Below are 15,188 nucleotides of genomic sequence, written 5' to 3'. Positions count from 1 at the left end.
ACAATCAACGTTTCCTCACTTTTATGATCTATGCCAGTCAATCACTAGTTATATATCAACCAACTACTCTGTGTCCAGCCCAGTGTTATACATGTGAAAGACATAAAATAACAAATACATTGAATTGTTAGCCATCCGGCCATGGCTGGATTATGTGGCCACAGAGGATGAAGAAACCACTGAGCCACAGAGCAGGCAAGAAAGGCTTCCTATAGAAGGTGGGACCTAGACTGTGTCACAGAAGCAAGAGCCGGTTGAGAGATTAAACAAGGAGCCAGGCCTGAGGAAATGCTTTTCTAGATTGAATATATATTACTAAGACATTCCAGTGAAGAACATACCACAGTGTATTTATCCAGTCTCATGTAGCTGGACACTTAAGATGTTTCCACTTTTTGTTGCCACAAACAATGCTACAGCAAACTTTCTTCTAGATGTCTTCTTATGCACATGGTATAGTATTTTAGGAGTGGAATTCCCAAATTATGAAGTGTGCATCTTCACTTTTATTGTACAAGAGGTTGTAAAAATCTGCATTCTCATCAGTGAATGAGAATTCTCACCACCTTGACAACAACTTGCGCCTTGTTGGGTTTTAAATTTTTTGTCAATCTAATCGGTATGAAATGAGATGGCCTTGAGGTTTTATTTATTTATTTATTAAAAGATTTTATTTATTTATCCGTTCATGAGGGACACAGAGAGAGAGGCAGAGACACAGGCAGAGGGAGAAGCAGGCTCCATGCAGGGAGCCCGATGTGGGACTCTATCCCAGGACTCCAGGATCACACCCTCGGCCAAAGGCAGGCGCTAAACCACTGAGCCACCAAGGGATCCCAGCCTTGAGGTTTTAATTTGGAGTTCCTTTACTTGTTCCATTCCTTCAGGCCAGCAAGCTTTTATTAGGAGTCTTTCCTGTGTCATGTTCTGTTCCAAATTCTAGAAATACTCAAATAACTAATCCCTGACCCTCACCCTTAGGGGCTCACAGTCTGAATGATTCTTACCCGAGGAGACACATCAGAATCATTTAAGGTGCATTTTCAAAAATCAGAGGTCTGAAGTAGGGCCCAAGCAGCTGTACTGTTGATTCCATGGTGATGTTGATGCTTACTTCCAGCTGAGAACCTCTGATCTCGTGGGAGGAGAAGCCTATACTATTTAGTCTGGGCTCGTCTATGTGGGCAGGGTGAGAGAGCCTCACTCTTCACTGGCTAGTACTGTGGCATCCCTTTTATCTTGAGGTTCTTCTTATAGTTTTATTTGAATGTCTCATTAGGTGTTGGAATGATTCATTTGTATCTATAAAGTACCTCAAAAGCAAATGCTAAACAAAACATAAGCAGAGACCAGATTTCCTGTAACTCCAGCTATCTGGGACAACTGTAAACCTGGAAGGAAACAAACAAACAGATACAAAAGGAAGAGGAGGATACTGTCCCTGAGCAGTGCTGGAGGAAGGCACCCTAGACTCACACCGCAGCATCTGCTTCCATGGCATGTTCTGGTCTCGGGATGGACAGTCGGCTGCACCCAACTCTTCAGAAGCTGAGACACATGTGCAATAGAGTAGACAAAGAAAAGAGAAGAGGGAAGAGAGAGCTATGACATTGAGAGTTGGCCTTGAAGAGAAATGGTAAAGCAAAAAGGAGCTGTCTGGGAAAAGGAAACAAAGTAGAGAAAGTTTGTTAGGGAGCAGACAACATGTCACCCCCTAGCAAGCCCCGGGGACCTCAATATGCTGTTCTAAGGGCACATCACCTCTTACTAGTGGACAGTTTAAGAGGTCTGGCCCTTAGGTAGGAGGCACTGGGAAGGAGCAAGCTAAGTCTTCCTTAACACTTGAGGCTACCATGTATAATTATTTTTTCATGTGTTTTCTGTCAACAAGAAAAGGCTAAGCTATTTCCAGTGTACTATATATGCTAAAACATGAAGATAATGTACAAAGCTTAGAAAGTTCCATCAAAATAGTTAAAATGTACATGCTATGAGCATTTATGCTATAGTGAGAAATTTCATGTATATGGAACAGTGTATAAAGCCAGATTGAAAACAGAACAAACTAAGAAGAAGGGAGAAGAGGAAGGGAATGCGTATTTATTTATTACCTGCTCTGCTTTTGTCTGGTCTTGTCAGTAATGCTGAGAAAAGAATTATCCTCATTTTACAGATGAGAACATCAGGATTCAGAGAGATGAAATATTTTGCCTGTGGCCTCACCACTAATAAAAGATGGGGCTAGGAATTAAACCCATTTCTGTCTGACTCCAAAGGCTGTGCTTTTTTTTTCCACCACACCATGCTGTCTCCTTTCATATTAGGATGTTTAGAATTTACAGTAAAATTCAAGAATCAGACTTTACTTTGCTAATACCAAAACCCCACAGGTAACCTGTCTCCATGATCAAATCTCACAAAAGATGAGACGCCTGGGTGGCTCAGCAGTTGAGCATCTGCCTTCGGCCCAGGACGTGATCCTGGAGTCCCAGGATTAGGTCCCACATTGGGCTTCCTGCATGGAGCCTGCTTCTCTCTCTGCTATGTCTCTGCCTCTCTTTCTCTGTATCTCTTATGAATAAATAAATAAAATCTTTAAAAAAAATCTCACAAAAGATCATGAAAATTTGAAGCTAGTTCAACAAAATCTGGCTAATATTTAGTCTCCTCTGTCACTTACATGTAAGGCAGGGTTGGTAAAATGAGACACCATTTAATGTTTAAGGTCATGGGTAGGGATACTTCAGAAATGGAAGACTTTACTTTTATATTTCTTGTAGGCAAGTGCTTTGGATATGTGATGTTTCACTTTCTAGTGCTTAGAATCCATGCATCTCAAAGGGTTAGTGTGCAGTTAGTAAGATGGTGTCAGTAAGGGTTGGTCAGTTAATAAATGGCAGACTTTGCTGGGTGGTTGTGGGACCACTGTGGGAGTAGCCTGAGAATGGGCTGTGAGCAAACTGTTTTTAGAGAGAATTGACCTCAGATAGAGTCATCATTGGAGGGGAGTTTACAGCAAGTCAACATGGTGTTCAAACTCTCTGCTAATGAGGCTTCGAGGAACTGGAGAGTCTACAGACTCCTGAAAATGGAAACACCACCGTAACCACCACAAAGTGAAGGCATGAGTATCTTCCCTACTGACCCAAGAACACGGCAACATACTGTTTGGAAGGTTTGGAGAAATGAAATAACGGCTGACTTGTGAATAAGGATGAAAATATCCGATGATGTGACTCCCAAGGGCAATTATGGTTAACCCCTCATTTGTTTGGCATTTTCAAGGATTGAACTGTCCCACAGAACTGAATTTTCCTGACAACTCAAACTTTCCTATCTATGTGCCTTGAGTGTTTTCAACCAGGCTTGGTGGAAATACTTCTGAAATTGGTTATTCACTTATCCTGCATTCTTGAACAGAAGCTGTAAGAAATAGCATTTATTTAGATGCCTCTGACTGCAAGTCTGAGAAGACCTGATTAAAAGAGAAGTCTAAGTAGTTAGGACTTGTGATGGTCTCACGAACAAGGAATCCAGAACTGGGCATTCCAGGGCTGATGAATTCAATAGCTCAGTGATGTCAGGCTGACTTTCCCCTCATGGTCACAAGGTGGGTGCATAGCTCAAGCCTCAGGGTCTCACATGACAACATCTAGGCAAGAATGAAATGGGGGCTTCTCCTTATACATGTCTTTACTCAGAGAGGAAAATATTTCTTAGAAGACCCTTACTCGAGTTCCCCTTGGGTCTCATTGGCAAGACTGAGTCACAATTCCATGCCTTGGTCTTATGGAAGCCTGAGAGAGTGAATACCTAGCACTTTTGGACTCTGAAATGGGAGGAGGGTTCATAGAAAAGAAGGATGGAGAGGCGCCTGGGTGACTTGACCGGTTAAGCATCCAACTCTGGATTTCGGTTCAGGTCATGATCTCAGCATCATGAGATTGAGCCCCACATTGAGCTCTGAGCTGGATGTGGAGCCTACTTAAGATTTTCTCTTTTCTCTCCCTATGCCCCTCCCCATCCCCCCAAAAAAGGATGGAGAATGGCTGTTGGTTGGGGTCCAAGAGTGTCTGCTAGGTTACCAAGATTGGGAGTGAATATCACTTAAAGTTTGTAATGGCTCAAGGGATGATTGGGTTTTTTGTTATATGCTGAATGGCCCCAGACTGGGATTATTTTCTGTTTCCTAAGTCTGCTTTTTTTTTTTCCCCAAGTCTGCTTTTATTTATTATTCTCTCTCCTTCCTTTGCATCAACTGCGAGTTATCATTACTTGCTGTTCATTTATCTTGTCCTAATCTTGCCATAATTCAATTTTTTTTTTTCTGGAAAGATCATATAATCAAACTTGTGAGGACTATGCCTGAAATGTTCTAAGTGAGCATCCGACAGCTGTCCTGAGTATCACATACATGATGTAGCATTGCCTCTGGCTCTTCAGGGTCATTTTTCCATCGTGAGGCCTTTGGAGAAGTGACACATTTCTAGAGTCTTATGAATTTAGGTACAACCCTAATGAAGTCGTCTTATGGTGAAAGGATGAGCATTTGGGGACAGTTAAGCTTGTTTACAAGAGAAAGCAAAACTACATCTGTCCATCTAAACCCCAGCATGGTTTAGAGAGAGGCAGCAAAGTTTACTGGTGCATATTCAGCTCCCTCTCAAAGCCACATGGCTGCCAGTTGCCTGGAGAACACCACTAGCCCTGGGACTGTGACCAGTGGAACTCCCCACCTCAGTGACTGTCCAGCATGAGGCAAGCTGGTGCAGAGCTGCGTGATTCCTGCCCTCTGCCAGGGCAGCAGGGCCCTGTGAGGGAATCCTGTGAAATGCCCAGGTTGTACAGGATCAGAAGTGTTTGGCAGTGACTTGTTCCAACAAGTTCTTAAAGAAAGTGATACTTTGGAAGTGGTTATTGAAATTGTACTGAACAAGTGAGGCCCATCCCTTCTGTGGATCCAGAGCTGACCAAAATTCAGTCTCTGTCTACAGGAAGAAGGAAATAGGAAGCAGTTGTCAAAATAGCACTGATGATGAGTAACTGAACCAAATGGAATGATTCTCCTCTGGGAATCAAACTGGAGCTGGTAGGTGGGTTGTGTCCAAAGGAGTCCAATGGTTAAGATGTTCTGTTTTGATACAGCTAAAGCTATGAGCCAAACTGCTTAGAACCCTGGGAGTACCTTCAGAGCAAGTTAGCTGTTTGAAGACCTAAGGTCATCATTTTACTATGTATCAGAAAATCATGAGTGAGGGACTCCTGGCTGGCTCAGTCAGCAGAGCGTGTGGCTCTTGATCTCAGGGTTGAGTTTGAGCCCCACATTGGGTGTGGAGATTTCTTAAGAATTAGATCTTAAAAAGAAAAATCATGAGTTAGCTCCATAGGCAAACGTTACGTGGCAGAAACATTTGGGGATAAGGAAAACAAGCTTTGTGGGTTTTTTTTAATTCTGACTAATTTGTATCATTCAAATCATTCTTACAAGAAAAATGCAAAGTATTTCTCATAAATATTTTAGTTCTTAACTCTTTATGCAGAACATTTTTAAAGAATCTATCCTTTTATTGACTGTTGATGATACAGATAGATATAGTTTGGTTAAGTTGAACAAGATATTTCTATTTTTTTAATTTTATTTTCTTATATGTAGATTACCGATTTCATTTCTTAAGGACTCTGACCATTCCTGCTTCACTGATCATCCAGCTACTGTGTTCAAATTTTAATATTGGCTTCAACTATGCTTTTTTAGAAGAAGCTCCACAGAGAAATAATCATGCAATCAGTGTTTTTCTGGGATCACGGTACATATCAGCATGTTACTGGCTGGCAATTTTTTTTTCCTAATCATAACAATTCACTTGCCTGGGTAAATAAATTTGCATTCACATTTTTGAATTGTTTCTGATCTTAATTGGGCATTTAGGGGGTCAAAGTGGATGGTTCAGAACTAGGTGGAAAAATCATTTTTCAGCATGTCAAAATACCAGCAACTCATTTTCTACCAAACAAAATAACAGGAACAAAAAATATAATGTATTCCAAAGCCCAGAAAAGCTGGTAGCTTGACAATCATGAAGACTGTGGTATTCTCTGTATTACTTTGATACTGAATATGACTGTACTTACTTTAAATTGGTAAATTATTGCCATTGAATTCTATTATTCAAAATGACTGCATTTTTGAAGGGAAGCTTGCATGTTAAATACTTTTCACCAGTGCTGTTGGCAATTGCTCTGGGGGTTAATGTGAATCTTGTTTTATATTTGGAAACTTAATATGTAATATAAACAATTGAAGTCAAATTAAACTATATATGAATAGGCATTTTTTTCTAAAATTAATCAGAGGAGATGCAGTGAGTAATCAGAAAAGATATAAACTTAATTTTAGAAGCAGTATTTATTCAGAAAGACTAAGGATGTTACAAATCATGCTTTGTAATGTAAAGGGACACAAAGGGGTTTTCTGAAGTGAATTATTTATAATTTGAGTCAGTCTGTTTTTCATATTTTGTATTGTTCCTATATGTTACTAAATCTCTGCTTTGGCACAAATAGGCAAGTGCTAAAACTGCATTGAGGCACATGGAAAATGTGACTTACGAGTGGACGTTCACAGTATTGCCTTTTTTTGGGGGTTGTGGTGACTCATATGTAGAAACCCCCTACAGCACTGAGTCAGAGTCAGATATACTCAGTGGTCTCAGAGGCCACTGGACATTTTTCTATTTCTTGTTTTTTGGATTTTTTTTTTTTTAAGTTTGCTGCAAACCTGACTTTTCCTTCATGAAATCATTTTGGATGCTGAGAGGGCCTAGCCCAGTCAAATGTCACCCTACCCTGGCATGATGACAGATATACAGCTATCTAGTATGTATTTTCATATATTTGCCTCATGTAACCAAAAAGATGAATCTTGTATGTTCTTCACAGTAGAGGCTTTAGCTTCCCAAATTGTATTTATGGCACAGTGAATGTGTTGTGTTGTGAGCAGGTTGTACCAGTATCATGAAGAGCAGGAGGTAATGGGGCCCAATAGAAGGAGCTCAGGATTTACACCCTGGGACTAGATTTGATCCCTACCTCCTTTGCACCTAGCTAAGGCATTAGCAAGTTAATAGACCTCTTGGAGTCTCAAGTTTGTTCGTCTGTTAAATGTACATGGTAAAAATAATGTCTGCTTCATGGATTTGTAAGTCTCAAATTAGATAAAATATGTGGAAGTACTCTGTAAAGCTAGGAAATTCTATACACATTTTTTCTCATTATTATATTTTCATAAGTTAACGTGCTTATTCTTTGCCCTGGAAGTGATAACATCCACATAACTATACATTATATGCCTCGAGGAATGTGCTATTGAAACAGTGTGTTTGTAATCTTGGCTTGCCTCAAACTACAAAGAGGGAGTCCTTTTACTTTTAAAAATTGAGTTAAAGGACCCCAAAATGAACAGACAAAAGCACATAATACTTGTTAGCAGCAAACATTGGAATCAGGCTGCACTCTATCAGTAGACATAATGCAGTGTTCAGATGAGTCCCTGTTGGCGTTCCATTAAGGAGCCCCCACTAGTTTAGGAACTATATGTGGTAACACATCTGGAGAAGCTTCAAACTGCTGAGTAGCAGAATTCACTGCTTGATTGGAAGTAAAGTGATAACTTTATTTTTTCTGGTGGTCCAGTGGCCATATCCTATAAAGTAGAAAGATTATCACCTGCTCTCTGGCTCCTCATCCCAAATCCATTCTTTAAAGACAGCCTCCATCCCACCCCCTCCATCAAATTCTAGATGAGGAAGATACTGCCCAGCCTTTGAAGAGTCTATGATTTAATAGAGTCTTAAAACAGATAATCAGCTAACTTCTCTATGGAATACTGGATGAAGTAAGTGCCATAGGAGGAGTTCACATGGCTGGGAGTGCCCAGCTTCTGTGAACACTTTATAGCATTTGGTTAGCATCCACACACTTTCCTCATATTGGTTAAATTTGAGTGTGATTTTCATTTATGTACCTAGATTGTAGATTCCTTGAAGGCAGGGAAGGCACCTTGGTATTTCTTGTTCCCTCCCTCCATACCTTTTACCTAAACCTCAGGCGCTATTTGTGGTTCGGATGGTCTGTACCCAACACTCAGGTTTAACCCATACATTTAACCCCTAACTTGTCTCTTTCTTTCTTTTTCTTTTTTTTTTTTTTTTTTTTTTTGTGTATGTGTGTATGTGTGTGTGTCTTTGCAGTCGACCTGCCCCTGTTTTTCCCTCGAGACCAGCCGACTCTCACATTCCAGTCCGTCTATCACTTTACCAACAGTGGACAGCTTTATTCCCAGGCCCAAAAAAATTATCCGTACAGCCCCAGATGGGATGGAAATGAAATGGCCAAAAGAGCAAAGTAAGTGAATCCATCGCTGTTTCTTACAAACAGGAGCATTTCGTTTATCTAGTCCAGAAATTGGCGACCTACTGCCTGCAGGCTAAATCCTGTCCCACACCTGTTTTTGTGAGTAAAGTTTTATTGGAACACAGCCACACTCATTTCTTTACTCATTTTGTATGGCTGCTTTCATGCTACCATGGCAGAGTGAGAAATTGCAACAGATCACATATGACCTGCAAACTCAAAAATATTTGCTGTTTGGCCCTTTACAGAAAAAAATTTGCCAGCCTCTTATCCAGACTCATCAGGTAGATTGTTGTTGTTGTTGTTGTTTTAATGTGTTACAGGATTTATCTGAAATCTACCAGTCTATTTAGAGTAAAAGTACTAGAGGAATTAAAGTTGTGGGTAAATGGTGTTGATGGTGAAGATGTTAGCAGCTACTTTCATATTTTTTTTAAATGGAAAGTTTCAGCTGACAGTAAACAAATAGAATTTCTGCTTAGTAATCAATACATGGATCCAATACCAAGTTTTTCACGTGGAACTGTCATGTCTCTGAAGGAACAAAGTGGCTATATACCTCATTGCATCTCTACAGCCATTGCCCAAAATAGGGCCTGTGTCTTCTTCATCTGAATAAATGGCTATGCAAATAGCTTAGAACTGTTAGAATCCCTATGGAAGTAGGCTGGCCATGTGGTAGAAGTTGAAGTTAGCTAGAGTTTGGGGCTTAGAGATTTAAGTACTGCACGTGAACCATCTGCAGAAAGTGTTCGTAAGTCATATGAAATAGGTAAATGTAAAAGTATGTTGGTGTTTTATTGGTCAGACTTTAGTAACTGGAATGCCACTTCATGAACCATGGTCTCCTAGAGGAAAGTGACAGTAGACAAAAATAAGTCATGGTTAGAGTGGCAGGTGGTTATTACTTTATCACTTTGAACAGCCATACAGTCACCCCTGTGATCCCAACTAAGGAATGATGCAATCTACAGAATCACACTGTGAAGAATATTAAATATCTTCTTCATTCACTCATTCAGTGTTTATTGAGCATCTCTCATGTTCCAAGCAGTGAGCTCCATGCTACAGATGAAGTGATAAACAAATTGGATGTAGCCTGTGTCTCCATGAAATTTACAGCCCAGCAGGAGAGATGAAAGCCTTTATCAAGCCAAACTTCTGACAGTTTGTTTTTTTCTTTTTTTTTTTTTTAAGATTTAATTTATTTATTCATGAGAGACACAGACAGAGAGGCAGAGACACAGACAGAGGGAGAAGCAGGCTCCATGTAGGAAGCCTGACGCAGGACTCAATCCCGGGACTCCAGGATCACGCCCTGGTCCGAAGGCAGGAGCCAAACCGCTGGGCCACCCAGGGATCCCCCAAGTTTGAAATTCTGTTTAAGGAAAACAACAGATATATGCAAATATGCCTAATAACAATGATTAAGCCTTAGATATCTTGAAACAGACTTGAAAAGGGCGATTAAAAAGTAAGTTTTAGATTTGAGGTATTGCAGTTGTTTCATTTTCTGGGCTTTCCCTGTGTATATACAAGATCTGCCCTGAGAAGATGGGCTGTTATTTGTGGTATGTGCTATGGAGTCTGAACCAGACATGTCCTTGTGGTTTCCATGGCAAAACTGTGTGTGTGTGTGTGTGAGTGTGTGCATTTCTTAACTAGACATTTTAGCATGTATGAATTGAGTCTTTAAGAAGTTGCAGACCACAAGCCTATGATTTCAGTATAGGAATATCGTAAGTGAAGCCTGTTTATCTTAACAGATTGGTTCAGAGTTGCAAGAGACATTTGCTTTATGTTAACACCAGTCTAAAGAAAACATCTGAAGTAACATTAAAAAAATCTGCTTTCTACTGTAGTGAAGATGGATTCATTTTAAATGTAATAAAAGAGAAAGCCAGCCACTCATGCTAGGAAGAAGAAATAGTTTAAAACTCTCTTCTTAAAATGAACTGAGTAACTTTCCTGGGTTGTATCAGAAAGCCAGGTAATGGATAAACATAATCAGAGGACTGTCCTGCAGGACAGGCTTGAGATTGTTAGGGTTTCAGAGAAAGGACAGAAAGAGAGAAAGGTCAACTGTAGCATTCCTTACACGCCCTGTTTCTTTGTCCTGTGAAAATATTGTATGTGCACAGTGCGTAAAAGGCTATAATTCACTTGGAGAGCTCTGCCCATGACATAAACACTCTCACGGTTTATGAACAGCAGTAGAGCCCTTTGAGTGGAGTCAGCTGTTTATTCCCTCTGGTAGAGCAAAATTCTAAACATGTGAACTCAGAAAGGATGCTTTCTGGCACAGACCAGAGTTTTTCTTATGACATGTGCTTCTTGCTCAGGGCTGTCCAGCATATTCTGTCCTCGCAAGTGAAATGCCCTCTACTGGGTGAGCACAGGCTTTGGGGTCATGCATGCCCATGCCCAGCTCCTATTACAAGCTCTTACACAGAGCTGATCAAATAAGCTCTGTGGCCTTGGGCAGGGTTATTAACCTTTCTGAACTTCATCCTGTAAAACATGACTTACATACTCCTCCCTATTGGATGGGCTTGATATTGAAGGGTCAAGGAATGAACATATGAACAACTTCTGGGTTTAGCTTCTGCTTTGTCCCACAGTGCCTTTACTCATCACTTCTTCCCACCCTCTTCCTGCCCCTTCAGATCCTTCAGTGTTCTTCCTGTGGTTTTCTCCATCCATGCTAATGTGCAGGCAGCTTCTTTCTCTCCCAAGCCTCAGTGGACTACTGGTCGTGTACAGATCTTCCTCAGCTTATGAAAGGGTTATGTCCCTAGAAACCCATCATAAACTGAAAATATTTATAAATTGAAAATGCATTTACAGGGCACCTACGTGGCTCAGTGGTTGAGCGTCTACCTTTGGTTCAGATTGTGATCCCAGGGTCCTGGGATCAAGTTCCACATCAGGCTCTCTGTAGGGAGCCTGCTTCTCCCTCTGCGTATGTCTCTGCCTCTCTCTCTCTCTCTCTCATGAATAAATAAGTAAAATCTTTTTTTTTAATTTTTATTTATTTATGATAGTCACACAGAGAGAGAGAGAGAGAGAGAGAGGCAGAGACACAGGCAGAGAGAGAAGCAGGCTCCATGCACCGGGAGCCCGACGTGGGATTCGATCCCAGGTCTCCAGGATCGCGCCCTGGGCCAAAGGCAGGCGCCAAACCGCTGCGCCACCCAGGGATCCCTAAATAAGTAAAATCTTTAAAGAAAGAAAATGTATTCACTACACCTAGCCTACCCAACATCATAGCTTAGTGTATGTAGCATGACCATAAATGTGCATGGGACACTTAACCACTTGCCACCATTGGGCAAAATCATCTAACATAAAGCTTATCTCATAAAACAGTGTTAAATATCCCACGGGATTTACCAAATAGTATACTGAAAGTGTAAGACAGCATGGTTGTAAGAGTACAGAATGGTGGTAAGTGTATCAGTTGTTCACCTTTGGATTGCGTGGCAGACTGGGAACTGCAGCTGGCTACCACTGCCCAGCATCACAAGAATCCTGCCACTTATCACTCACCTAGGAAGGAATCAAAGATCAAAATTCAGGGGCAGCCCGGGTGGCTTAGTGGTTTGGCGCTGCCTTCAGTCCAGGGCGTGATCCTGGAGACCCAGGATCGAGTCCCACATTGGACTCCCTGCATGGAGCCTGCTTCTCCCTCTGCCTGTGTCTCTGCCTCTCTCTCTCTCTCTCTCTCTCTGTCTCTCAGTCTCTCATGAGTAAATAAATTTTAAAAATCTTAAAAAAAATCAAAATTCAAAAGTATTGTTTCTACTGAATGCATATTGCTTTTGCACTACCAGAAACTCAGAAAGTCAAGTGGAACCATCTAAGTCAAAGACCAGGTATACTCCTTTTAAATCTCTTTTGTATTATTCTTTTTCACATCTTTATATTGTTTCATTTCCGTAATCAAATTGTGAGTTCTTTGAAGGGAGGGCTTTGCATATATATCTTGTTAAAGATATTTATTGCAGTGTAATTTACATATAATGAAGTGGACAGATTTAAGTATATCTTTTGATGGGAGTTCTGACAAAGGTACCTTCTATCTTTTCCAGAACACTGTCTGATTTCTATTACATCTTAGTTTTTCCTTTTCTAGATACTTCTTATAAATCAAATAATACAGATTGTATTCTTTTGTGCCTTTTGTATCCAACCTAATTATTTTAGATTTGTCTGTTATAGCATTCCTTTTTTACTGCTGAGGAATTTCCATCATAGGAATATACCATAATTTATTAATACATTCATCCACTTATGTATATTTAGGTTTTTTCCGGTGTGGGGACTTTATGAATTGAGCTGCTAAAGACATTCTTAAGTAAGTCTTTTTATAGATGTACAGTTTCAATTCTGTGAGTAAATAAGTGGGAGGGGGTGTGTGTTTGATTAACTTTATAAGAAACTGACAAATTTTTTATGAAGTTTTCATGCCAGTTTATACTCCCACTAGCAATATATAGTATTTCATTTGTTCCATATCCTCTCTGAAACTTGGTATTGTCAGTCTTAATTTTAGCTGTTCCAGAGGGGATGAAATGAGATCTCATTGTAGTTTTTAATCCTAATTTCTTGATGATTAATGATGTTGATCATCTTTTCATGTGCTTATTGGTATGTCTTCTTTTAAGAAGTGTCTGTTCAAATTTTGCCTATTTTCAATTAGGTTGTTGGTCTTTTTATTATTGAATTTTAGGAGTTATTTATATGTTTGTCATATTTATGCATTACAAGTATGTTCTCCCAACCTATGGCTTGCCTTTTCATTTTCTTAATGGTGTCTTTTGATGAGCAGAAATTTTTATTTTTAATGAAATTGATTTTATTAGTGTTTTCTTTTTATGTTAATGCTTTTTGTAGCCTCCTAATTATTTGCCTACCACAAGATCATAAAGAGATTCTTCTATGTTTGTTTGTTTGTTTTACAAGCTCTCATTTTGGTTTGACATTTAGATCTCTGGTCCATCTCAAATTAATTTTTGTGTATGGTATGAGATAGATGCTGAAGTTAATTGCTTACATATATCCAGGTATTCCAGCAAAATGTGTTGAAAAAAGTTTTTTCTTTCTCTGTTGAATTACCTTCATGCTTTTGTCAAATTAAATTGACTATATATGAATGAGTCTATTCCTGGATACACTGTTCTGTTTCCTTGGCCTATTTTTCTGTTGGTATACTAATACTAATATTTCTTAAAATCAAGAAATATAAATTCTTCAACTTTTCGTTTTTGAAGATTGTTTTGGCTCTTCTGGGTCCTTGGTATTTCCATATATGTTTTAGAATTAGTTTGCCAATTCCAACTCCAACTTCCCCTCAAAAACAAAAAACCCAGTGAGATTTTGGCTGGTGTGGCATTAAATCTATATATCAACAAGGGGGGAAATTTACATTTTAACAATATTGAATCTTCATATTAATGAGCAGTTTTCTCTAGGTCTTCTTTAATTTCTCTGAGAAGTGTTTTGAGATTTCAGTGTAGAAGTCTTGCATCTTTTAAGTGGTTTTGCTTTTATTATAAATGATAGTTTTTTTAATTTTATTTTTGACTTGTTTCTAGTATATAGGAATACAAATGATATTTCTGTATTAACCTGGTGTCCTGTGGCATTGCTAAATAAGTTAATGATTACTACTAAATTCTAGTAGCTTTTTTGTAGTGTCTGAGTGTTTTTTACATAAACAATCATATCTGTTAACAGTTTTTACTTTCTTATTTCCATCTTTATTATTTTTGTGTCTTTAATTTTTTTTTTCTTACCTGCTTGTACTGGATTGGATCTCCAGTACAATGTTGTACACAGTGATAATAGCAAACATCTGGCCTATGTTTCATGTTAAGATTGAGGTTAGCATAGGTTTTACATAGATGTCTCTATCACATTGAAGAAATTCTGATATTCCCACTTTGCTAAGAGTAGTTATCATGAATGGGTATTGAATTATTTAGAATGCTTTTTCTGTATCCATTGGCCTGATCCTATGGTTTTGCTTTATTCTATTAAAATGCTTAATTACATTAATTAGTTTTTGAGTATCAGACCAACCTTGTATTCCAGGGATAAATAAATCTTCTCAGTCATGACATTTTATCCTTTTTTATATTATTAGATTTGATTTGCTAATGTGTTAAAATGTTTATGTTTTCATTCTCATTTTCATGGGTGATATTGGTCTGAAATTTCTTATGTTGTCCTATCAGATTTTGATAAAAGCACCATGCTGGCTTCATAAAATAAACTGGAAAATTTTCTTTCTACCTCTGTTTTCTGAAAGAGTTTATGTAGGTTCAGCACTGCTTTTTTTAATATTCAATAAAGTTTTATTTATGGAAAGAAATTCAAAGAAATCTTTACTAAATATGGGGATATTTATTCATCTTTGTTCCTTGTGTTAGTTTTAGCAAGTTGTGTTTTTTAAAGCAAGTTATCCATCATGTCTAAGTTGTCGAATTGATTGGCATGAGATTTTTTATAATATTCATTCTTTTTCCTTTTAATGTCTGTGGGCTGTAACTTTTTTCATTCCTTATGGTGAAAGTTTCTGGTTCTTTCCCTCCCTTTTTCTTAAAACAGTCTAGCTAAGGGTTTATCAGTTTTACTTATCTTTTGAAAGAAAGTTATTTATTTTATTAATTTATGCTTTTATTTTTATTATTTCCTTCCTTCTATGTATTTTAGTTTAATTTGTTCTTCTTTTTCAAGCTTCTTAAAAATGGAAGCTTAGGTCATTGATTTTA

General features: G+C 38.7%; 1 protein-coding gene across 9 annotated transcripts in view; it reads left to right on the top strand.

The window, feature by feature from the left end:
• Positions 1–15,188, top strand: part of BABAM2 (BRISC and BRCA1 A complex member 2) — a 402,709-nt gene that overhangs the window by 358,643 nt on the left and 28,878 nt on the right. For 3 of the 9 annotated variants that reach the window (XM_072771361.1, XM_072771359.1, XM_072771360.1), the window contains 2 exons: positions 8,250–8,403; positions 9,610–10,266. The exons of 2 other annotated variants lie outside the window; for them this stretch is intronic. In XM_072771361.1, coding sequence (XP_072627462.1) covers positions 8,250–8,403; positions 9,610–9,850 — 395 coding nt within the window. In that variant the 3' untranslated portion in view covers positions 9,851–10,266. Of the gene's footprint in view, positions 1–5,653; positions 5,808–8,249; positions 8,404–9,609; positions 10,267–15,188 lie in introns of those variants that run through there. 4 more of the 9 variants (XM_072771367.1, XM_072771366.1, XM_072771363.1 and 1 more) reach the window with 3 other exon arrangements.

This window comes from Canis lupus, chromosome 12 (assembly GCF_048164855.1).
Source record: "Canis lupus baileyi chromosome 12, mCanLup2.hap1, whole genome shotgun sequence".
NCBI classification, from domain to species: Eukaryota; Metazoa; Chordata; class Mammalia; order Carnivora; family Canidae; genus Canis; species Canis lupus.
The sequence above is the reverse complement of the archived record's forward strand: the minus strand, read 5'-3'. Positions and strand labels throughout refer to the sequence as shown.